Here is a 25,722-nt window from a genome sequence, read left to right as displayed (position 1 = left end):
GTTACTTGCACACGAATAACTGGGTTAGCATAATTTTATTGCTGACATGCTGACATAGAGTAGGCCTGGATTTTTTGCTTAAAATTAATGTACGGCCTAAACCCTGTGCGTAGATTAGTTTTCTCTGTGGCTGTACCAGTGCCTGTATTTATCACATACCATTTGGTTTGTGATGTGTGGTTCAGATTGTTCTGCCTTGTTAGTCCCAGAATGAAATATTCTTGCAATAGCAGGCCCTACGAGATTAGCTGGACATACAGATCACCAGTTGCATTAAACATACATGCTGTGTTAACTCACACTGCTGACTTTCAGCCTTCTTTCACAGCCAGAATCCCTGATTTTGAACAGTCACATGCACGCTGACGGACGATCAGTCGACCTCTATCTCAAGCTGAATATACTTCAGTTCATTTTGAATCTGCAGCTGCAGTCTCTTTGGACACATGCGACAAAAAAAATGAAGAAAGGAAAAAAAAATACCTGCATGAAGATACAGCAACTGCTTTTTTTAAGCATCAAATATGTGCCTTGAGTAGTCTTCAGTTCAATATTTTGGCCATAAATTTAAATATAATTTAATTCAGCTTCCATTCAGTTCACTTCGGTTGTATTTATTCATTTAGTCCTAATTCACAAAACACTGACTTTATAATGTGAGACCAGGAACAAGAAACACACTTTAGGTGTTGGTGACAAATGTATTCATCAACAGCCAAAACTCCTTAGTAACAACTTAATGAAGCTGACAAATACAACAATAAAAATGTTGCAAGAACTGTGTAGAATATTTATTATACCTTAGTAAACACGTGGGATTTAAAGTGTTATTAAGCAGGGATGTATCCAGAAGGTCGGCATGGGATGGCACCAATCTGTCCTGAAAAATGATTAGCCCTCCCAGGCCCCGACTCCTCCCTGACTGTGTGGTTGCTTTAGGCTGTTGTGAGTTGTGGGGCAAAATGATTGCCGAAATCTCAGTCAGGAAAAATCCTCCAGTGATTTCTTTGGTTACAAACTATTCTGCACTGACAGTTTGAATGGAAGCGACAGACCTGTGTACAAACACTGCCCAGTTACTCTCTGAGGAGGAGAGAAACTATAAAAAGCTAACTTGAAACTGGAAAAGTTTTGAAACATGTTGCATAAACTACAGGCAAGAATGGCAGTCTACTAACAACCACACCAATTTCTCTGAGGTTTTTGGTGCACCACCTTCTTTGCAACTGATTTGATCCAGAAACCACAGGCAACCAATTGGGGGTGAATGCACTTGGTTCCCTAGCAACAAGCAAATGGAGCACAAACCTACCTCAGTAGCTCCAACATTAAAGAGATATATACACACCAAAAATCAATAATTATGATTCAGTAATTTAATTTATATGATTCTGAGTGAGTATTTTTATGTGTTCACTGTGCACTCTGCGCACTATAAGGCTTCTTAAACTGAAACTGTTTGTTTCATTTTTCAAAATAATAATTCAGCTTAAGATTGTGTTAAACTCTTTTGCATTATGTTTTCTATGGTAGTTTTGTACTTTAATAATTGAACAGTTGCTTTATGTTATCAACAATTCTTTGTTCTCTTCCGTATTACTTTAGTATTCCAACTAAAAGTTAGAACTAGTTAATGATTACCACTAACTCTGCTGGTATTTAATGAGCAAACACACAGGGAGAAAGCGTTGGTTGATTTAACCACACTAAACGTAACACCTCTTTACATAGATGCTTTGAATAGTAAATACAGTCACAAAATACATTTTACTGCAACTCCTTTTAATAAGGAAGGCACATTTTGGATGTGTTGTACAGTGTACTTTTTCATACCTCTTTTCCCCCCTGAAGTGGAAGAAACTCGTGAACTGTTGATCGTGAGTTGTCCATTCGGTAATCTAAATCAAAGCACACCTTACAGAATCCAATTTACTGTCACGTCTGGCATATATAGACGATTTACTTAAATGTGGTCTTTCCTTCTGACAGACTGACATGAGAAGAAAAGCTAAATTTCCATGCTTCACTTACTCTATTTGACCCAAGCTCACTCACACAGATTGGTATACCGGGCAGCACAATACTTTTGGGATTACATGTAAGATCTGGATGAAGCTGTTTTAAAAGAATTAACTGAGGTTCTACTTTTTGCTTCCTGGCTTTCCAGGCCTGCCCAGCACATCTCTAAAGAAGAAAGAAAGGGGGAAAAAAAGAAAGAAAACACCTTCCAACAAATCCAACTTCATTTTCTTTTTTGGCTTTCCCACGTATCCCACCAAGGTCTGGAAATTTCTTGCCGTCTCACTGCTGTCTCTGCTTCATCTCCGCCTTTAGAAAAAAAAAAAGTCCCTGTATTTCTCTCATTTCTTCCAGCCCCATCTCAGTGGCAGGTCTGTTTGCCTTTCAGTGTTTATATTTTCCTGTTTGTGTTGCACACTAAGGATTTTGGTTTTATTATATATTTATCTGCAACACTGGCTTGACATTTAGGGAACAAAATGTGGTCTTTATTATATAATTCAGGTGACCACACCCGAATAGCAGAAAGTCTGGGAACATGGAAACAGTTGTTATTAACTGGATCTAAAAGATGAACATACATGTCAATGTCACGCATTGGTTTGTAGATTACTATTGTTGAAACTAGGACACGTTCATTTTTAGGTAGTTCAGCACAAACAAAATAATACTAGACTTTTGCTTTCACTTTTCAATGCAGGATACTTGGTTCTACATGAAGGTAGCAATATCGACCTTCACCTTCGAAGGAGATACCGTTATCTAAATGTCGATCTGACTGTACTGGCATTTATATTGGCCAGTAAATGAAAATTAAAAAGTAACCAAGGGACTGGAGAAGCACTCATGCAGCACGAGTCTTCATGCCGAGAAGTTTGACCAGCAGAGGGCATTCAGTAACTTTCTTGTTGGCAACAGGAAAGTTGCCACAAACACAACAACCATCTGACTGGCCAGAATGTAAACAAGTATATAAACTACAAACAGCAAATGTGCAGTTATTGGCTGAAATCTGTTTACATTTATTTCATCCAATGTTGGATATCAGACTTTTTAAATCAGCAGATATCGGTATCGGCCTAAACAAATAACATATCAGTCAGGCTTTACGCTAATACTCAAGAGTGCATCAATAACATTTTGCTCTTGGCCTTCATTTTTTTTTTTGAAAAATAACCACCGTGTTTATTATACAGCGAAATGTCAACTGTCAAACTCTTCCTTTCATCAGAAAGTTGTGACACCGTCAAGTAAAAAGATGAATGTGAACACACCCACCTTTATTTGGCATATAATTTGACTACACGACGCAGCAGAGCTATAGATGACCTCAACATTATTACCTGTACTGTTCGATCACCTCAGGATCCAAAGTTCCCCTCAGATATTTGTTTTGTTTTTAGATCTTATGACAGTGATACCACAGATCTAATCATTAACTGAGTATGTTTTGGTACTTTACATTTCTTTTATGCAGTTATTTAAGACAGCACTTTAGATTATAATAGACTATGTTGGATTCGTTATTTGGTCAGCAGCTGTATAACACAAGTTTATAAAAAATTGAAACACTTTTATAACCTTGTTCTATTAAGAGTGATGCAAACACAGAGCATGTTTTGTTTCATATTAGTCTTCACGATTCATGATGCAGAACACAAGACGTATCGAGTACACAGCGTCCAGGGTGTAAACAATAAAGTTAAAGATTGTCATGAAGGTGACCACCACCAGCTTATCCCAGGGACAGAAGTGACCACAGTTAGAGGGTCTTTGTTTGTTCTTAGAGAAACTGTAGAGTGGCCAGATCACCATAGCTGTCGTGTACATCACTGCTGCCAAAATGTTATAGACAATCACCACCATGTCGAAGGAGATCGGCAAGTAGGAGGTCAGCTGTGCGAGGGTGAGCAGGATTATGATGATGGAAAAGATAAAACACAAGGTATACACAGCCACACACCACTGGAGTCCTGAATTAGCAGTGTACTGGCTTTGATCCAGGGATACAAAGATGAGACAGGCAATGAAGGTCTCCAGCATCTTCATTATCCCCGGCACCGTGGAGAGGAACCCGCTGGTTTCCCCACGAGGATAAAGGCGTGTTAAGACCACCTCACCTGCATATGTGGCGAAACAAACCCAGGAGACCACGGAGGCACCGATAGCACGGTGGCAGGTTTTGCAAGTGAAAAAAGTGGGGTAGATGATGGAGACGATCAGGCACATGACGCTCGCAAGCATTGCAAAGGCGGTAGTGAAGTCATCCCAGGCGAAAGGTACTTTGCTGTTGACGGTGGTGAACTCCAGGATGACAATCAGAAACGTGAAGAAGAAGCAGAAGCACCAAGTGAACATGCACCACGCCCAGTAGGAAGATGAACCATCTCCTGCCGCTCCCGCCAGGCTAAAACACATGCAAGTGAGGATAGCTGCCATTATTCGCATGATCCCCACTGGCTGGGTAAGGGATCGGACATCTACAGTCACCATGTCTGGACAGGATGAGTGTCTTTGACCTTAAAAAAAAAAAGTATTCTTTGGTTTTCCAAGTCAGTTTACTGTACTCAGTGTACAGCAAGCCTTTGACTTTGAAACCAGCTTAAATGATAGCAGCTAAAGATGTCCATGAAGGCAAAGACCAGAGCAGGTGTGTTCTTTGAAACAGAAACGCAAGTGGTGGTGCACATTCACTCAGAGCATCCTGGGCTTATCTGAGCTGTTTATGACCCCTGTTTCACGCCATTGATTGGATACTCATGAGCGTTATCATGTTAGCCTCGCAACCCACACTGGACTCTGGTCTTTGGCACAAACCCAGCTCAGTACAGCATAGTGATGGGGTGTAGGTCATATCCTAGAAACAAATGCGTTTTTTCCTGTAGTTTTGTTGACTTGATTTATTACTTCTGTGTAGTTAAAAGAGAGCAATTTGGGACACTAAGTTATGTTATTGAGCTTTTAAATTTTAGTTGGTGGCAGTGGTAAAATCCCTGGCTACTATCCTTGGGCAAGGCACTGAAGACACTGACCTGAGTTCCCTCCATGGTGCATCCGTGTGAGTGTTAGCGTGAAAGCTACAAAAGGTGCTATAGAATGAAGAGCTTGTATGAATGTGTGTGAAAGGTTGGATAAATGAGGGTTAGAATAGATAATAAGTACTGTTATATAAGTACTATTCCATTTACACTAACACATTGGACATCATATGATTCGTTTCCTTAAACATTCATGGAATATTTAAAATGTAAGAAAACGTTAAACAAACCACAAAACAAAGAAGCAGAGAAAAGTGTACATTTATAAGAATACATTTAAAAGAACACACAATCACTACGGTACTTTAACACACATTAAATCTGCAGATGCAGAATGTGGATGTGACCCATGTGGTCTCTTCCTCTCCAGTTTTTCCATTTTGTAGCTTTTTCCTTTTTTAAAAAACAAAAACAAAATCTCTCATTGCTCACAAAACTACATGATGGGTGAAAGGTTACGCTTCAACCATATATGCTAGTGGTTATCAGTTTTATTACTTATACTCTGATAAGCAAACTGGGCTAACCTTGAGCAACTGCTTTTATGGTTCGTATGGTCCGTTAAAAGAAAACTAAAATGGAAAAGTACTTATCCTGTACTCTCCCTTTAAGTAATAGATTTACTAAGGAAAATTTTTATTTTGTGACACTGAGTGAAGGTGTGCTTCATCTTTAAAAACTTTAAAATATTTATAAAAATAATGTTTTATTACTGTTTGGACAAAATCCAAATACAACCAGTTTAAACTGTGCATTTTTCACTGTTTACTGAAAGAATAACCAGAACCATTGTAGACTAATCAAACAGCAAAGTCGTCACTGATTATTGTTCCAACTGGCTTTAGAGCTTTGGATTGAATAAATAAACCTAAATAAACCTGTTCTGGCAGTAAACGTCCAGTAATTCTTTTCCTGTGTAAACACACATGAGGAGCCGTTCGACAGCTCAGCTCATCATCAGCAGTTAAATCATTAGGACAAAACAAAGCAGCTTCTTTCTTTAACAGCTAAAGACTGCCTTTAAAAAAAACTACAAGAAGAAAAAACTTTCTTAAATCTGCTCTTTTTTTGTTCTCTTTCACTTACTCCATGCCCATAATCAAAAAAAGGGAGTGGAGTTGTTAGCTCAAAACCCATAGCTGTGTGTATTGCAGGATATGCACACTTGGACACACCTTTGCAAACATTCTCAAAGGGGAGTTCATTATTTAACCCTGAAACCATGAAAGTGGTATTTATTTAAGATTTACTTATCATACTTTATTACCCAGGTGCTAAAACAACCATATGGGTATGTAGGCTTGTTCAATAACGTTCAGTAACCACAATGACTGGATTTTAGTGTTCTTTATCAGGGTGAGATTTGTAAGAAACTACACTGAATGAGTTTCCTACTCGGTACTTTTACAGGCTCATAAACCTGAATAAAAAAAACCCTGAATCAACCACAGCTACGTTAACGCTTCAAAAAATGCAAAATCGTGTTTAAAAAAAGCTACTCTAATTAATATGAAATCTGCAGTAAAAGAATGACATAAACCATCATAAAAATAACTATCAATCAATCAATCAATCAATGAAAGATACGTTCAAGCTGACTTTTTGCAACCTATGTTCTGCTGACGAAGAAGACGAGCTTAAACGAGTAAACTGTATCCACAATGTAAGCAATGAGGTTCAAGCAGGTCATCACAGTAATGACTATGTAAAAATCATTGGTGCGTAAATTGTTCCTAAAGCTGTAAAATGGCCAAATGACCACAGCTGTGAAGTACATCAGCACTGCCAGCACATTGCACACCGTCAAGACTTTGTCGAAGGGCGCAGGGAAGAGAGACAGCAGGCGGCCGATGGTAAAAATGATGACGAGGAGGGCAAAAATGAAGCAGATGGAGTAGACGGCAACGCACCACTGGAGCCCCGGGAAGATAGAGTAAAAGGTGAAGTCCAAACAGATGAAGATGATGCAGGCCACAAAGGCCTCTAAAACCTTGAGGAGGCCTGGGACTGTGGAAAGGAATCCACTGATCTCACCAGGTTTGGCCCGGGTTAGCCCCACCTCACCGGCGTAGAGGATGAAGGCCAAGCAGGTCGTGACACTGGCACCAATACCTCTGCCGCAGCTAGAGCAGACGAAGAAATATGGATAGATCACAGCTGCTGTGAACATCTGTGTGGAAGAAAGGGTGGAATCTTTTTAAGATACTCAGAGTTGATTTTGACTGATTTCTAGTGTTTCACTCAGTTTAACTAGTTATAGATTATTGATAAAGCTGCAAAAAAATAAAGCTCTACCATGGGACTTTTAAACTCACCATTTAGGGTGTTGATATGTCTATCTCTAAAAACATAGTTAATCTGCCTCTTATTTTTCATGAAGTAGTTTAATTGTACTTAAAGTAGTTTGAGCCGTATGAAACCTTTAAATTTAAGTTCAGCTTAAAACACTTTTATTTGTGGCAGTGATCATGAAGAAAGCTGGCTAGTCCTTCATACAACCTGCAGCAATAGCTATAGCAAGAACAGACAAATGACATTAGAGTTTAAAAAATAAAAATCGACACATACCATCAGGGTAGCCAACATGGCAAATGCAGCAGTGAAGTCATCCCAGGAGATGGGCAGCTTTGTATTTAGAGTTGTCAGTTCCAGGAGGAGCACGAGGAAGGTGATGCAGAAGCAGAAACACCAGCTGAACATGCACCAGACCCAGAAGGACAGAGAAGTGTGGCCCAGTGATGCCACCAGGCTGAAGGAGATGCAGGTTAAGACCACTGCCAGTATCCTTAAAATGCCCACCGGCGCTGTGAGTGTCTTGAAGTCCACCGTAACCATGCTGACTGTAAGCCGTTGGACAGATTACAGCTGGATCTATCGTTAATTTAGCACCTCTTCTATTTTTCTCACTTCAAAATTATTATTATGCTATGTAGAAGCTGTTTGGTTTCTGTCTCAGCAGAAATGCTGTCGAATGTAACTGAAGGTATGTGGAAACTGCGGCCGCTCCCTCGTTGCCTCCCATCCAAAGCTGCAGAAATGTATGACATTCACATTTGCTTATCACTGTAGCAGGGTTGGTTTATTGACTAAGCTGTTAGGTATAACAGGAACAACACCTGCTGACACTCTCTATTCACCCTATTGCTCATCCATTACGAATTCTAAATTAGTGGCATGTTCAGGCCTTTACAACTTAAATCTGTTAATATGTTACAAGAAGCTGAGGAAATGGTCCTTAGCAACATGGTATATTGTTTTATCTACAGATGTAAAGTAGGATTATTTCAAAGAAATATGAATTAGTTGCTTTATATTGTGAAAAAATACTTCTGTTTATCTGAATAATTTAAAAAAAGATCCGAGTTACTATACAAATTATTTAACATTTTAACGTGGACAGTACTTATAGCCTGTGGATGCAGTCAGTGTTCAGTAATGTTGTTCATCGGTTAGTGAAGTCCCAGCTTGAAGCCTCGAGTTTTGCATCGGCATCTAAGGGTTTGGAAACAGAATGTTATGAATGGTCTGTACCAAAATCAGGAACAGAGGGACAGCGCACTACAGTACAAACCCCCCCATAACACATGCAAGTCATTATCTAGCAACACTAAACAGGACCATAAGTCACTGAACAAACATCATGCTGCACCAGAAAAAGAAAAGCAAGTAGAGACTGAGACCTCTTTCTACAATTGTTAGATAAATAACCCTTTAATGCCAAGTGCCCCTCCCCCCCACCCCCACCACCTTTTAAAGCAATAAATTGCATTAACTTCTGGATATAGCAAATATAATACAAGTTAAAACTCATATATGCAAATTAATATTTAATCTCCCAATTTAAAAAAAGTGGCTAGTCAAGAAAATGTTAATTAAAAGAAAAATAACTTCCTGTCAATTCAAGTTTTACAGGGTTAAAGTTTAGATTGTTTTAATAGGGTTTATGAAGTGAGCTTCAACACAGTCAAACTTATTTCTATTATCAACACAGTCTCCCCCTGTTGGCACTGAGAAAGAGCTTAAGCCAATTTCACATTAGCTTCATTTTTCAGAGCCAGAGAAAACATCCATCTTTATATACAGTCTATGGGTAAAACAGTGGAGACTTAAGTCTGTGAAGGTTCTCAGACATCCAGGTCATCGTAGTCAGAGGAGCTTGCAAAGAAAAGCGTCTGGACTTCTTTAAGGTACTTGAAGACGTTTCACCTCTCATCCGAGAAGCTTCTTCAGTTCTAAGGTCAAATGGTGGAGAGTCCCAGATTTAAACCTAGTGGGAGTTTCCCCCCACAGAGGGACAAAGGACCCCCTCATGATCCTCTACCTAATCACGTGAGCCAAGGTGTGAAACTGGGTGTGGGTCCCAATCAGCCAGGGTTTCGGGTGAGCTCATTGTGAAACCTGGCCCCACCTTACCATGCGAATTCCTGAGGTCAGATGGCCCAGGATGTGAGTGGGCGTTAAGGTGTCTGGGGAGGGATCTCAAAACTGGATTATAGATGGCAGACAGTTGGTGTTGTAAACCACCGCCTCTGTTCAAAGATGGTCGCTCACAGTGGACATAGATGGCTTAAGTGGAGACTTTAACTAATCCTATAAAACCTTAATTATTTAACTGATAACAAAAACGTTAGAAGCTGGTGTTGCTTATTTTGATCATTTTTGTGCTTTTTAATTCATTTGTGCTGCTTATGTAGCTCACAAGCAACTCAGTTTTCAGTAGAAATTAAGAGGGTAAATGGCAGCCAGGTGTGGATAATTAGATGCCTGTATTATCTGATCTCCAGATAGAGCACCTCTATAAAAGCAGAGATTTTGTTGCTAGTCTGGAGCAATGCCATATCACAGACTTCTCTGGACTAAATACATATGAAAGGATTTCCAGGAAAAAGCCTCTTCTCTCTAAAAACAACATGGCAGCTCAGATTAAGTCTGTAAAGTTTTAAATGAACAAACCATAAAGATTCTGGTACAATGTCCTTTGGACAGATGTGACCAAAGTGGAGATGTATAGCCATGCACAGCGACACATTTGGAAAAAGCAAACATAGCATATCAGCACTACAGCAGCTCCTCATACCAGCTGTTAGGCACGGTGGTGGAGCGGTCATGATTTTGGCTTGTTTTGTGGCTAAAGAACCCGGGCAGCTTGCATTCATTGAGTTGTGAGGTCATCTACCAACAGTTAAAACTTGCCCATAATGCAACAGGGCAATGATCACAAGCACAGCAGCAAATCTACAACAAAATGTCTGAAAAAGGAAAGAATCAAGGTTATGCAATGGTCGAGTCAAAGACGAGACCTCAGCCTGACTGAAATGCTGCGGTGGGACCTTCAGAGAGCCGTGCCTGCAAAATTCAACAAAGTTGTAACGAAGAGAGGGGCAAAGTTCCTCCATGATGCGAGACACTAATTAGTCATACTGAAAGTGACTTAAATTTATTGCTGCTAAAGGTTGTTCTACAAGCTACTGGTTCATGGGGAGCTCAGGACTGCACAGAGTCCTGTGAAAAAACATGTTTTCACAGGATTGTAGATGAAAGATTTTATGGATCAACTTTTGTGTTGAAACAGTGCAGGATTGGCACAGAGCTATTATTTTAACTCTGACTCATCCCTTAAATATTTGGGAAAGTGTTCTGAATACTACACAACCCCATCGATTCAGTTCTCACTCCCTTATAATAATCTATTACAACAACTATACTTTATAACTAAGGTTACAGAGTATTTCACTTTACATGGGACAGTGATTTTATGATTTTACCCCCCACTGATCATCCTGAGACACTGCTCCAAATTTCCATTGGCTCTAGTTTACAAAAGTCAACACATACAACTCTCACAAGAAATGTGTGGCTGAGAGAGAGATCCCTACTGATGACAGAACAGAACAGAGGCTACAATAACAGCTAATCGTTTTATCAGATACTGGAGCACACATTTAAAACAAATATCACATAACAACATAATAACAAACTTTAGCTTTGATTTTTGCATTAAACAATCAGTGTGTAAACTGGTCCCTCACACGATTGATACTAAACTTATAACTTACAAACTTCATTTGTTTATTTTAATGCCAGATATGTGAAAAGATGACCTCTTACTCTTGTAATGCGCACCAGACAGAATCCTGGCCCCACAATAAGCATCTTAGAAATGGGAGAAATGCTGAATACAAAGTTTATTCCTCTAAAAATAGAAGAAATAGAGCAATAGAAAACTATTTGAAATAAAAATAATTATATAATAATATGGAATTGTGCTGATAAGAGAGACTTTCCAGGCATGGCCACTTAGGCCCCTACAGGAAAGATAACTTGACTTCTTTGTCTTTATCAGGTCACTTTTGCTGAAAATTGCATAAGCAGTAGTACAAGCTACGGTACTATGAACGCTGATTAAACTGAGACCTGAACTTGGCCTACATCCTTAAACTTGCGGCTTTTCCAATGCACAGCCGGAGTACTTTAGCGACAGCAAAAAAAGTGTGATTGTTTAAAAATGGATGTGGAAGCAACCCTGTGACTTGAGTGTATTTATCATTGTTCTCAATAAAAAAAAATCCCCCCAAAACCAGAACTCTGAATGACAGAGTAACTGAGCTAAAGACGACATCTGCACAAAATGATGCATACACACCCAAATACATTACTCCAAGTAAACAGTTTCTCATTCACAGTTAGCCTACACAGACTACAGGAAGTTTCAGTCTGAGATGACAGCTCACAGCATGACAATAGAACGAAAACCAATGAAAATGAAGGCCAAACATGTAGCAACAAGAATGATCGCTGGGTCAAGTTAGGTCGCAGCATTCCCACTATTCACCACTTATCATTGAAAAGCACCCAGGGGTACGGTCATAGGCCGCAAAGTCCTCAAATGTTCTCAAAATGGAAAAAGACACAAATCACTGGGGATTTTGTTAAATGTTAGTTTCTAGAGATGTTGGAGGAAACAATATCAAGCTCTGTGAAACTGTGTCAGTGTGGCTTTTGAAAAATGTGCAGCTTAAACCAATCACTGCCAGCCATGTACCAAGCGCAGGCAAATAAACCCCAACACCCACCCAGTGTGTGTTTGTATTAGACGTGTGAGTGAGGGGAAGGAAGAGGAACCACAAGCTCATTTGTTCTTAGAACAGAAACAAACACTTATGCTTGCCGTCCATTGAGTCCCATGGTTGGGCCTGAGTTCTGAGGTCACAAACGTGGACACAAATCTGTGCAAACGTTCCCTGGGAGTTGCCTCCTGCCCTGCTCTGCTGTTGATGGATGCTGTAATCTTAAATTAACCTTGGTGTCAAGAGTGTTTGTCTAAATATATACTTAAGTAAAGGAACACCACACTATTTTTCTAATTTTGTTTGACATATTTTCCATTTCTGTTTTTTGTATGTATGAAAGTATTTGGACTGTAATCTGTAATTGATCTTACTTTGTTTAAAACTGGAGCAACTTCCATCTGTAGCTCAATTTGATGACTAAACCTTTCCAACACTGTTTTATGATCTGTACACTATAATATTTTAATAGAGCTCTTATCTGCTTTTTTACCTGGGGAGATAAGTTAGTATTGTGAAAATATGCACTGAATGAAGTAGCATAGTGGTTTACACATTCACCTAAAAAGAAAAAGATCACTGATTTAACCCCAGGGTGAGACATAAATACCTTCTGGGTTGAATCTGATGAAGAAAAGAAAATCACATTTAGTGAACAGGTTCACTTTGCAAGATTTCCTGTGTGATTATGACAGACACTATGAATCAGTTGTTGCAACACGGGTGGAAGTTAAAGGGGTTAAATTCACTTTTCCCTCAGAATAATATATACTATGCCCTAACTTTCAGTAAATTAAAATAAAATAAAGTAAAACAAGGCATTATTTTTTTGTCTTTATTTTCAATCACAAACAAGCTGCAGCTACTTGCTCATTGTTAAACTGTCCAGGATTTGATTTCCGTGCAAAAATGTCAAACACTTGCCACATTCAGTAGTGATGTGCGGATTGATCCTGAAATATCGATTCCTCCGATACCAGTCATTTACATATCGATATTTTACTGTGAGAATCGATTCTAGAACATACAGTGGCTTGTAAAAGTATTCGGCCCCCTTGAACTTTTCCACATTTTGTCACATTACAGCCACAAACATGAATCAATTTTATTGGAATTCCACGTGAAAGACCAACACAAAGTGGTGTACACGTGAGAAGTGGAACAAAAATCATACATGATTCCAAACATTTTTTACAAATAAATAACTGAAAGTGGGGTGTGCGTAATTATTCAGCCCCCTGAGTCAATACTTTGTAGAACCACCTTTTGCTGCAATTACAGCTGCCAGTCTTTTAGGGTTGTCTCTACCAGCCTTTGCACTCGGTCCGTGAGTCGTTTGGTACCGGGCCGCGAGAGTTGAGGCTCAGGTGTGAAATGTATGGTTTTCAGGGTTTTTATCGGTTTTCAGCGTTATTTTGTTATCGTTTTTATCGTTAACTCGGTTTTCCTGGGTCTTTTCAGTGTGTTATGAATAAATCTTCTTTTTTTCGGTACCGGTACTAGTTTTATTTTGTTGTATTTATCCGCGACACCTTAAAGGCCGGTCCGTGAAAATATTGTCGGGCATAACCGGTCCGTGGCGCAAAAAGGTTGGAGACCGCTGTTTTAGGGTTTGTCTCTACCAGCTTTGCCATCTAAGACGAAATCCTTGCCCATTCTTCTTTGCAAAACAGCTCCAGCTCAGTCAGATTAGATGGACAGCGTTTGTGAACAGCAGTTTTCAGATCTTGCCACAGATTCTCGATTGGATTTAGATCTGGACTTTGACTGGGCCATTCTAACACATGGATATGTTTTGTTTTAAACCATTCCATTGTTGCCCTGGCTTTATGTTTAGGGTCGTTGTCCTGCTGGAAGGTGAACCTCCGCCCCAGTCTCAAGTCTTTTGCAGACTCCAAGAGGTTTTCTTCCAAGATTGCCCTGTATTTGGCTCCATCCATCTTCCCATCAACTCTGACCAGCTTCCCTGTCCCTGCTGAAGAGAAGCACCCCCAGAGCATGATGCTGCCACCACCATATTTGACAGTGGGGATGGTGTGTTCAGAGTGATGTGCAGTGTTAGTTTTCCGCCACACATAGCGTTTTGCATTTTGGCCAAAAAGTTCCATTTTGGTCTCATCTGACCAGAGCACCTTCTTCCACATGTTTGCTGTGTCCCCCACATGGCTTGTGGCAAACTGCAAACGGGACTTCTTATGGTTTTCTGTTAACAATGGCTTTCTTCTTGCCACTCTTCCATAAAGGCCAACTTTGTGCAGTGCACGACTAATAGTTGTCCTATGGACAGATTCCCCCACCTGAGCTGTAGATCTCTGCAGCTCGTCCAGAGTCACCATGGGCCTCTTGGCTGCATTTCTGATCAGCGCTCTCCTTGTTCGGCCTGTGAGTTTAGGTGGACGGCCTTGTCTTGGTAGGTTTACAGTTGTGCCATACTCCTTCCATTTCTGAATGATCGCTTGAACAGTGCTCCGTGGGATGTTCAAGGCTTGGGAAATCTTTTTTTTTGTGTCATGTATGATTTTCGTTCCACTTCTCACGTGTACACCACTTTGTGTTGGTCTTTCACCTGGAATTCCAATAAAATTGATTCATATTTGTGGCTGTAATGTGACAAAATGTGGAAAAGTTCAAGGGGGGTGAATACTTTTGCAAGCCACTGTATGTTCTAGAATCGATTCTCACATAAAATATCGATATTTTAGTAATTTCGGGTAAATTTGTAGTTTATCATTAACAGGAACACAGTGGGAAGAACCTATTTCATTCGGATTGTCTACATTAGAAGGAACTACTACTACTCGTCATGTGCGAAATACGGCTGTATAAATGTGTCGCAGCCTCTGGCGTGCGCACTCAGAACAATGACTGAGCGTAACTGGAGTTATGTGCGTATTTTACATCCACAGACGTGGTTTGCAAGAAGTGAGGTGTTGTGGCAACACCACAAATTTGTCAAACACCTCAGAGTAAATCATATCACAGAATATGACGAGCGTATGTTGAGGCGAACTGAAGAGGAGGATGGACAGGACAGGTGCTGCTAGGGGAGACAGACGTCTCTCACGGAGTCCTTTAGTGCTGCAGGCAGGCAAGGTGTTCAATATAGCACAATTCAAGTTTTTTATTTCTATATGATGAATTCTGCATTATTAAGTGATAAGAACAAGTAATCTGATGTCCTGTAATCATTATGAGCTATAATTTGAGATACAATAAATAAAATACGTTTTTGTACAAAGTATCGGTATCGGATCAGTATCGTCGATACCACCCTGAATATTACTTGGTATCGGATCGGAAAGGAAATCAGTGGTATCGCACATCACTAACATTCAGACCAGTAGCGCTAGATTAGATTGTCCTATAAATGTCTGGCTCCTCGCACTTTTTTTCTTTTTTAAAAAAAGCAAATGTTTACTCCTTTGTTACTTTATGAATATATATTTGTATGACCATTGTAAATGGATCATATGTAAATGTGAGCTTGAAAGCTTAGCTGTCTCTATGTGTTAGCCCTGTAACAGACTGGTGCCCTGTGCAGGGTGTACCCCGCCTTTTACTCTCCAACAGCTAGGCTAGGTTCCAGCTCACCTGTGGCCCTGAGTAATGAAGGAAATGAATGGATGGACTTCAAGATTAGCATATAATACAGTCTACAGTATGCAAACCTTTGTTTATGGTCAATGAACAATCATTGTTCTGCTTAAAGTAATCTAGTGCTGTCTGATGGCACGAAACAGGAACATTTCTTATATTAAAGCCTGATATCACACTAGTTTTAAGTCTGGAATTGATTCCCAAGAAATACCAATCTATGTTGCAATTACCGGATGCTTGAGATACTCTTTGTGTGCTGGCGCACTCTCCAGTCTGAAGGATGCTTGAACTGCTCCCTAAGTTTAGAGGAAATAAAAAACAGTGTTGCAACACTGGAATTATGCTGACCTCTAGTGGTCGTAAATTGAAAGCAGACACTGGTCAGGCCGGCTGCACTCATACTCGGACACTGCAGTGTCTTCCAGAAGTGATGAGTAATGTTATTGTAACAGTCCCGTGAACCTCTCAGCGTCCTTTCCTGAATATCGCAAGACCTTGGTGTGTCAAAGTGATGTGTTTAGAGGGCAAATGGAAGCAATCACAAAAATGTGGAAGTAAACGTACAACACTCATGCAGGAAATGAGAAACAAATATTCATGTAAAAGCACGTAGCACCTGAGAGGAAAGTGGATATATAATAGAATAGCAGGCATTTATATAGCTGCTATTCTATTATTCAGTACAACATTATTTCTTGTATTGTAAATCTGGTTGAGCACATTTTTGTCAGCACATTCAAACTGTTTTGGAAGACTGAGAATGTCCTTACGAAATTCTGTTTTCTCATTGTGCTTCTAAAGAGCAAGGCTGGATGTGAAAGAAAATATGGCCACATAAGTTTTCATTTACTGAGTTTACTGAGGAAGTCAAAACCACAGGAAACCACAGATGTAGGCAAAAAAAAAAACAAGAATACAGAAACCAAAAGCTGTACCATGCATTGATTGGTTTACACTACCAAAGTCTAAGAAAATAACAAAACAAAAACGGTTCACATGAAAATAAATCTTGTTTCTTGATCTCCAGATGTTAAGTGAGATGATTCATGCTGTTATCGGACTCTATGCGTGCGTAGTTTTTTTAAGCACGTAGGCAGGGCTGTAGACACAGGCTAAAACTGATAAGACGAATTGTGGTGAACAAGGAACACTTTATTCTCAGCAGCGGGACACACTCTCCCTGTCTTTTCATATTTGTGCTCATATATCTTATGGCTGTGCTTTTTATGGGTCGTCTAAACAATAACTGAGCGAACAGGGAAATGCTCTTCATTTCTTCTTCTTCTGACACACCCAGTTACATATGAGGGGAGGAGGGAGCGAACGGGAAACAGAGAGTGAAGACTAACAGATCCACAGCTCAAAAGCCTTCCAAAGCTGACCGAGGAAATACGCTTCTTCTCTGTTGGTTTACAAGATTTTGTAGCAGTCGTGTCCATCGGTACTCTGTATGGACCTTCCTGTTGTGGTTTTACTGTGTTTCCCCTTCAGGCACTGACAGAGAGCTCCAGGAAAAAACTTTTTTTTTGGTGAGATAAGAGGTAAGTTAATGTTGTTTTACGTTTGTTGTCAAATAAGGATGAGTTTCTTCCTGGTTCATAGTTAGACTGCCTGTTTTTTTATGTACTTTTGTAGAACAGAAATGGGAAAAAAAGGTATTTCTTCTGTAGTTATGCTTCATAGCTTCGTCAACACTAACGCTTATTCAGAAAGAACATTCAAACAAAACTGGATGAGGCGCACAGGGTGTGCTCGGGGGAATGACAGCGCCTCATTAGTTTATGTGGCTCGTAGCTCTCTGTAATTGATTTAGGATGGATTTAGAGCAAGATACAGAAAGGCTTGGTTGGACTGACTGGGCCTCTTTCCTACCACACTGACCAGCCCACGGTACACAATGTAGGCTCTGTATTATAAAAAGAGACTAAGACCAGTAATCTGTAGTCAATGTACAACAGGACTCAAACTGAGTAAAGTGCATTCAAACCGGATTGCATCATGTCTCACAAACTAAGTAAATGTGTTACACAGTAGCATAGCTTCGTTATTGTTACTTTCCTGTTTGGTACTTCAGTTCATTTCAGCTCTGTGTAGATGTGGATTAAGATTTAATTTCTAAAATACAAAACACTGTCAAAGTTAAAACCACAAAAAAACCACAAAAAAACACACCAACTATATGAGCAACCCGTCTTAGTTGAGTTTTTTTCATAGTATTTTATATAAAATTGTAACATTCAGGAAGAACATTTTTGGAGCCACTTTACTTGAACCCTTGAATAACACTTAGTAAATATTACTTTTTATCATTAAGGTATTTGCTTATGTTGGAGAGAGTATTTCTTTGTTATTAGTACTTCAGATGACTGCGCTATATATACAGTGCTATGGAAAAGTATTTACCCACTTCCTGATTTCTTATTTTTGTGCATTTACATGTTTCAGATCATTAAACACATTTTAATATTAGACAGATATAACTTTTAAAGTAATGACTTTGGTTATAAAGGGAAAAAAGTTCTTCAAAACTACCTGCGCCTGTATGAATAAAGCTGCCTGATGATGTGAAATAGGCTAAAACCCCTCAAAAAGCAACACACCATGCCATGAAACAGTCATCTTTCAATCTGGGTTACAAAGCAATTTCTAAGGCTTGAAGACTTTGGAACCATTTTCCACAAACGGAGAAAACTTGGAACAGTGGTGAACCTTCCCAGGAGTGGTTGAGTGCATTGAAGACTCATCCAGGAGGTCACAAAATAACCTAGCACAGCATCTAAAGAACTGCTGGCTTCACTCAGCTCAGTTAAAGTCAGAGTTCATGATTCAACAATAAGAAAGAGATAGGGTAAAAAATGGCACCCATGGAAGAGTTCAAGGAGAAAACCTCTCCTGACCAAAAAGAACATGAAGTCTCGTCTCAGATTTGCCAAGAAACATGTTGATGATCCTCGAGACTTATGGGAAATATCATATTTCACACTAAGAGTCAAACTTGTTGGTGGTAGTGTGGTGGTGTGAGGCTGTTTTTCTGCATCAGAAGGACTTGCTGTAATTGATGGAAACACGAATTCTGCTCTCTACCAGAAAATCCTAAAGGAGAATTTCCAGTTCAGCTCATAGGCTGAAGCTCTAGACAATAAAGATTATTGCCCAGTCTAGTCAAAGTCCAGACTTTGTTGAGTTGAGATCCTTTGGTGTGGCCTAAACAGGCTATTCATTTTAGAAACCTTCCAATGAGGCTAAATTAAAACAATTGTGCTTAGAAGAGTGGGCCAAAACTTCTCCACAGTGCTGTAAAAGACTCAGTTCAGGTTATCTCAAATGCTTGATTGCAGTTCCTGCTGCCAAGGGCGGTACAACCATTTGTTAGGTTAATGGGGCAGTTACTTTTCATACAGAACCACAATTTTACTGAATCTTTTTTTCAGGAGTTACTATGATAAGTTTCAACTAGAGATGGACCAATCCGATATTACGTATCGGTATCGGTCCGATACTGACCTACATTACTGGATCGGATATCGGAGAGAAATAAAGAATGTAATCCGATCCTTTAAATATCAAAAAAGCACCTCACAAAACTTGCGACACTGGCGTGACTCAGCTCATAACCGTAGCGTGGGAGCAGTGTGCTCACGTGATAGAGGCTGTGTGTATTTGTAGCCTCACTACCAAAACAGCATTTCATCTCCGAGGAAGTGATCCCAGAGAGAAGTAGAGCAAGTGTGTAAGTTCATCTCTGAATGTTTGTAAAGCATTCCCGCGTTAAGCTTAACAACCGATATATGGAGCGACTCCCTCTTCTCTCTCCCTCCCCTTCCTGCTGCTACCTCACTCATGAAACTGATCAATGATCAGCTGATCGGCCTTTCTGTCGCAAGTTCGTCTCTTTTGCTTGTTTTTGGCCCACTTCGTGCCAGAAAGAGGAAACCAGCGGCTGAACAACAGCAGCACGTTTAACCTTGATAACCTTGTTAGAATTTATTTAATATACTTTCTACACCAGGATCCTTTTCTACGTAGCTGACGGCTGGTAACTGTGCAGGGGCGGATCTAGCATTATATTAAATATTAAATATTTATAATATAAACTGCAGAAAAACTACAACCCCCCACTGCCATTGTGTTGCGTTGAGTTGAGTTGAATACTTGTGGTTACAGATTGGAGGGCCTCTTAACATATTTTTTGTGCTACACTGGGTAATGAGCTCAGTATCTGAGCAATAGTCAGATACTAACCTCATAAACCATTAGAAGGATATCAACCACTGGAAATATTTATGTGATGCTGTGGTTAGCTTTTAAAAAGCTTTAGCTCACACCTACATCTGCTAATGTTTCCTCTGAAACCATATAACTGGTTGTCACACACAAACCTTTGCATAAACAAATGCAATTAATATTTTGCCTCCTGTTTGCATTGGACAAAGCAAATTACAAGTTCCTCGTCACTCATTGAAAGTGACACAAATCTCAAATACTGTGTTGCAGTGCCAGAAAACTTAGATCAATATGTCTGAAGTTTTTATTTGTACTTATTCAGTTTCAGTTTACATTTCTGAAGATGGAAAAAGGATATCCACCACAGGAATCAGCTCCACCTTACCCCGGCCCACCCTTGGACTATGGACAAGGAATGCCTCAGCCAGGGACGTATCCTCAACCAGGGACGTATCCTCAACCAGGGACGTATCCTCAACCAGGGACGTATCCTCAACCAGGGACGTACCCTCAACCAGGGATGTACCCTCAGCCAGCACCTTCTCCTCCAGGATATCAGCCAGGTCTGTGTCTGCACTCACAAATTATTCCTGCTTTTCATACCAAAATATTCTAATAAACCTTTGTTGTTATGTGTTTTCTTAAATACACAAATGAAAGAGATTAAAGATTAAAGAGATAAATTATAGAGTGACAGTTCTCTTCAAACAGTATAGTAAAGTACTTATTTACGTATGTATATTCGTCCCTGTTGTGATGACTTGTGTACTTTGTTTAACAGGCGGTGTTTTTGCTCCTGCACCGGGTGCACCTGTCACAACAGGTGAGGCAACCTGATCCTGTAAAGTACACCTACATGTCTTTGTATGATTTCTCAGAACTCTTGCATGCAAATATGCATCATGGGAAAATAAAAACATTAAAAGGTTAAAGTGTAACTTCTCACAGCTGTTAAAAAGCTGTTAAAAAAATGAATGTGCATCTGCTCCAGCGTGTAAAGTGAACAGAGCTGCCTCTGTAGACACTGGCTGAAATTCTTGGTCTCATATCAAACTGATCTGAAGAATAGGCTTGTTTGTAGCCTCTCTACAGGGAAAAGCAATTGTTCAGAGTTCACCTCATGTGCAGTCACATCCTGAGTCCTGCCTTTTGAAATAGATGCATAAGAATTCACTCCAAAGCCACATTTGTGTGTTAAACACATGTAAAACATTAACTATGTCACAGTTGTACAGTTATATACTACTACTAATACCAGTAGTCTTCTACTTCTAGACTATATTACTGGTCTATGCTGTGCTGGACATCTGCTACTAGAAACCTTGGTGCTTGAATGGCTCATTACTTTAAAATACAAGACAACAGAAAGGCTTTGAAAAAAAAAAAAGCCCCTTTCCACCCACAACTTACTACTGCAACCACTACTGCTTGCTACTTGCACCCTCCAGTGGTGATGTCGAGTCTTAGCTGTTGATACAAGGCAAGGATGGGGAACACATTTCCACTGACTTAAGTAATGCAAGTGAAGGGTCACACACTTGACGAATGATTTGAAACCACACTGGGTTTGGTTATAGTTAAGTAATAGGAGCAGGCCAGCTGCAGGAAGTTGGCTTGAGATCAATCAACATAAGGTGGCTCCTTATGGAAGTTTTGAGGGTTGTTTGGTTTTCCTTTGCAGGCGAGTTCTGGTCATCAGCCTGCATCTTGCAAATGTCTGCTGCAAGATGCAACAGACATGAGATCCTCACTGCCAGTTTGATAGTCAGTTTAAAGCCAGTCTATGAAGCTCGACTGTGCTTTGAATTTTAAAATGGAAACAAAGGTTAATAGAAATAATAGGAATAAACACCTTTATTTTGTGTTTTACACATTTCTGTTCCTCAGTGACTAACATTGTAGTAACACCGAGGCTACAGGATGTTCCTGGACAAACTGTGTGTCCTCACTGCCACCAGGCAGTGATCACCAGGACACAACACACCCCGGGCCTGCTGACGTGGGCTATTTGTGGAGGCCTCTTCTTCTTTGGGTAAATACAACCATTTAGGTAGAGGATTTTCAAGCTAAAACTCTAAAAGAGCTGAGACACATCTTTGATCTTAAGAAAACCTTAACATTACAAGTGCTTTTTTCCACCTACAGGTGCTTTCTTTGCTGTTGTATCCCATTCTGCGTTGATTCCTGTCAAGATGTGGAGCACCACTGTTCATCCTGTGGCAGAGTCATCTACGTTTATAAGCGAATGTGAATCTTTTGATGACTCTTACCCACTTGACTATGACAGAAATCAGTGGAAGATTTGTAAATCAAGAGATTCAAGCCAAACAACATACCAATAAATACTTTTATCAGCTGCATGTTGTAGTTATGAGTTTTTCTCCTTTGCTCAGATGTGAATCTGGGCAGTTGCTCATGCTGTAATTCAGTATTTAGACATGATATTATTTTGAGATAAATAAATATTGAGTTTATACACCAGATACATTTGTAACATTACAAATACAAAAATTAAATCTGTAAATACTAATAGATTATATTTTTTTCATAAACTTCTTTGTATGTTTTTGTCATATAATTTTATGCCACTGATTACACGATATTTTATATGGATCATATTTCATGTGTATCATCTTTATTGTTTGTTTTCTCTTAGTATACCTAGTTTTGTATTGCAATACTTCTAATGCGCTTTGAATTACTTAGACACCCAAACTCTTAAACTTATTTCCAAATTATTTCTGTGTAACCAGCAAAACTCGGACAATAAAGGAATATCCTTGGAATATTGTTTTGTGGTAATTAAATGCACAGATAAATGAGTGTGGTTAGGAGGCTAATTTCATCATTGATCTGATGTTGGAATCATCCTGAAAAAACAACATGATTTTGTTTTGTTTGACTGCGGTTTGACTGTGTGATTAAGTGTCTGTCTGACACATAACACACACGATTAATGAATAAACAAACAGATTAACTAATTAACTGATTTTCAATTTTGCACTTTCGTTTGAAGGTATGTTAAATTTTTTAATTAGCTTGTGAGAAAAGGGCTAGGGTTACAAAGCCAAGGAATTTTCATTTTGATTATTTGTTTTTTGTTGTTCTTCATGTAGTTCTTCAGCTTCTGACATATTTTTTTAAATGTTTATCCCCATGTCATCAACAAGCTTCTGGAATAATTCTGCTAATTTGACCAGAATTGGAAGAGTTCAGATAAACTTGTTCGTTTCTAAAAAGGTTGGCTTAGGTCGGGGCTTTGGGAAGAACATTCCAGAAGTTTGATGTCAGCCTTCTTTATCCATTTCAAAAACAATGTTGGCTTGTGTCTGGGATCAATGTCCTTGGAAGATCCAAGTTTCAACTGTTGATTTGAGGTGAAGTTGAGGTTGTCTTCCTTCTTTGTTAATCAATCTACTTTGTCTTCAATCTACAATGTATCACTACCACAGGCAGCACAGAGCCTGAGCATGATGCTACCACCGCTGTGTTTGACAAACACTGTGGTAAACTTTTCCATGTGGGCAGCTGCAAATTTAAGCCGAGCTTGCATTTATCAGTTTTTGTCTTGTTTTGTAAAGTCATTAAAGTAATTAATAACTTAAAAATTTCAAAGGTTTGTTATGTACAATCATTCCACCCCAGAGAAAACACCAGCTAGAACCATCTGAAGTAGTTCTAGTGGTAATATGAGCATTGCGAGCTGTAAGTCCTCCAATGGCTCCAGTAGATTCCAGGTACAACACTGGAGGTCTCTGTCCAGAAGAGTGCAGACACAGAATAGCTAAGATACTGTGCAGAAATGAAGGGAGCTTAAGGTCGACACGCACACGCACACACACACACACACACAAAACCTTGTGAAAGTTTTAGATATAATCCCACGGCGTGCTGGGATTCTCTCTCTACAGCATGTAGAGAGAGAATCCCAGGGTGTGTAAAGCACGTGGAGTAAGATAAGGGAAAATACATTTTAAATAAAATGTGACATGAAAATAGAAAATCTTTCTGTGTAGTTGTCAACAAAAAAAGAGCAGCTCAAACATTTATTTTAGAGAGAAGCAAAAGGCATACACAGCTGAGTAGTTTCCCCTGGTACATTGTTTGAGGTAATGAGGCTGAAAAATGTTCAGTACAACTTCCTGTTTTTTTCTTGAGCTTAATTAGTTTTAATTAATTAATTTTTATGACATTGAAACCATCTATAATGGTTGTAACTAGTTACTTCTCTTTAGTGTTGCATTTTTTTCTGCCTGGAGATGAGGGTTAATAGCATTAGTTGGTCTACATGTTGTGGTGATGTTGCCAGCGGCCCTTTTCAAAAATAATATTTGTGCCTGTGTAGGTGCTGTAATATTGTGCTTTGTTGTAGCTATGGGAGGACAGAGCTCTCAACCTGATGACTCCTTGTCTTCTAAGAGTAAGACGTTTAAAATGGAGAATCAAGCTTAAACTTCACAAAAACAACTGGGAAACATTGCACAGTTAATGTTCTTTATGTATTTTGTTAGATTTAGAAAATGAATGGCGGAAACTAGAATGAAGATGAGTGTGTGCTGATGTTCAGTGTTTGCTTTTTGGCTTCATGGACTAAAACTACAAATGATTACCTTCTGCAATCAGTCACCATTAACCTTATTCTGAACTGCGTCTGTACTGTAACTATAAAGTATCTGCATCACTAGCTTATTTGGCTTTAACACCGCAAATGTTCTTCCACAAATAGCAAAGAGAATGATCTGCAGTACATAAATACATACCAGCCTCATAACAGTGAGATCCAGTACCTCAGAATTCTTCTTTATGGACCCACTGGTTCTGGAAAGTCCAGCTTCATCAACTCGGTTGATGCTGCTTTACGAGGCAGAACGACCAGCCGAGCTCTGGCCAACGCAGCTCCTCAGGAAAACTTCCTGAAAACAGTACGTGCCAGTTTTGAACCAAGTTTGTATTTCATGCGCTGTAAGTGTTTAGCTAAGCTGTGATGAAACTAGTCAGCATGTGGGTTTCTCCTTTAGCCTTGGCTGGCCTTTTAGTAATAAGCAATGACTTTGCACAGTATAGGTGCTCAAATGTCATCCTAACAGATTTATTATCAACTGTATCATTGCAGACCTCACCCGGCCTATCAGAGCCTTCTCCCCTGTCATCAATCTACACTGTGCTAGAGACTAAAGGGAAATATGTTTAAAAAAAAGTGAGGAGGCAGTATTATTATTATTATTATTATTATTATTATTATTATTATTATTATTATTATTATTGTTGTTGTTGTTGTTGTTATTATTATTGTAACTTCATTTATATGGCACTTTTCAAAACAGAATTACAGGTGCTTAACAGTTCAAATAAAAGCCAGAGACTGAAAATAAGTGTACATGTTAAAACATACAGACATGTAATCAGCCATAATGACAAACATTCATTCCAACATACACGCATACACACATGCATGACTGCAAACTAAGGCCAAAAATGATAAAATATATATAAAAATTAGTTTTTAGCAATTTCCTAAAACAAATAACAGAGTCGGCCTGATTCACTGAGAAAGGATGTTTCACAGTTTCAGTAAATAGGCCACAGGCTGACTGCAGGCAAGTGGAAACCAGAAGTGGTGGATGGAAGAGTTAAGTCGGGTTGGTGCGGCAACAGGGTGATCCAGCAGGAAGGAGCCGGAGATGGGACGATAAAGCAGGTTGTGGTTTTTAGAAGACATATAAACTTGAGAAACTCTGCTACAAGAGACTTATCTCCACTCCTGCAAATAAGCAGAA

General features: G+C 39.4%; 3 protein-coding genes across 3 annotated transcripts; 1 reads left to right on the top strand and 2 right to left on the bottom strand.

Moving 5' to 3' along the window:
• Positions 1–1,445: 1,445 nt before the first annotated feature.
• Positions 1,446–4,842, bottom strand: LOC121812389 (myeloid-associated differentiation marker homolog). The gene has a single exon (XM_042214447.1). It carries the CDS (start codon positions 4,510–4,512, stop codon positions 3,649–3,651), a length of 864 nt encoding a protein of 287 aa, XP_042070381.1. The 5' UTR covers positions 4,513–4,842; the 3' UTR covers positions 1,446–3,648.
• Positions 4,843–5,319: 477 nt separating this feature from the next.
• Positions 5,320–8,079, bottom strand: LOC102306903 (myeloid-associated differentiation marker). Its single transcript, XM_005947917.2, has 2 exons — positions 7,626–8,079; positions 5,320–7,227 (listed from the first exon to the last, which is right to left on the bottom strand). The coding sequence occupies exons 1-2, from the start codon at positions 7,890–7,892 to the stop codon at positions 6,667–6,669; spliced, it is 828 nt and encodes a 275-aa protein (XP_005947979.1). The 5' UTR covers positions 7,893–8,079; the 3' UTR covers positions 5,320–6,666.
• Positions 8,080–16,844: 8,765 nt separating this feature from the next.
• Positions 16,845–22,731, top strand: LOC102307202 (lipopolysaccharide-induced tumor necrosis factor-alpha factor homolog). The gene is made up of 5 exons (XM_005947919.3): positions 16,845–17,262; positions 20,268–20,508; positions 20,727–20,768; positions 21,833–21,977; positions 22,091–22,731. The coding sequence occupies exons 2-5, from the start codon at positions 20,289–20,291 to the stop codon at positions 22,194–22,196; spliced, it is 513 nt and encodes a 170-aa protein (XP_005947981.1). The 5' UTR covers positions 16,845–17,262; positions 20,268–20,288; the 3' UTR covers positions 22,197–22,731.
• The last annotated feature ends 2,991 nt before the right edge of the window (positions 22,732–25,722 follow it).

This window comes from Haplochromis burtoni, unplaced genomic scaffold, assembly GCF_018398535.1.
Source record: "Haplochromis burtoni strain Fernald_Lab_line unplaced genomic scaffold, NCSU_Asbu1 Contig_563, whole genome shotgun sequence".
In the NCBI taxonomy this organism is placed as follows: domain Eukaryota; kingdom Metazoa; phylum Chordata; class Actinopteri; order Cichliformes; family Cichlidae; genus Haplochromis; species Haplochromis burtoni.
The sequence above is the reverse complement of the archived record's forward strand: the minus strand, read 5'-3'. Positions and strand labels throughout refer to the sequence as shown.

Excerpts from the sequence above, each read along its gene's own strand:
- LOC121812389 (XM_042214447.1), bottom strand. The coding sequence starts at position 4,512 with ATGGTGACTGTAGATGTCCGATCCCTTACCCAGCCAGTGGGGATCATG.
- LOC102306903 (XM_005947917.2), bottom strand. The coding sequence starts at position 7,892 with ATGGTTACGGTGGACTTCAAGACACTCACAGCGCCGGTGGGCATTTTA. Across the intron at positions 7,228-7,625 it reads CCATGTTGGCTACCCTGATG|ATGTTCACAGCAGCTGTGAT; the intron begins GTATGTGTCGAT and ends TCTTCCACACAG.
- LOC102307202 (XM_005947919.3), top strand. The coding sequence starts at position 20,289 with ATGGAAAAAGGATATCCACCACAGGAATCAGCTCCACCTTACCCCGGC. Across the intron at positions 20,509-20,726 it reads TCCTCCAGGATATCAGCCAG|GCGGTGTTTTTGCTCCTGCA; the intron begins GTCTGTGTCTGC and ends TTTGTTTAACAG. Across the intron at positions 20,769-21,832 it reads GGGTGCACCTGTCACAACAG|TGACTAACATTGTAGTAACA; the intron begins GTGAGGCAACCT and ends TCTGTTCCTCAG.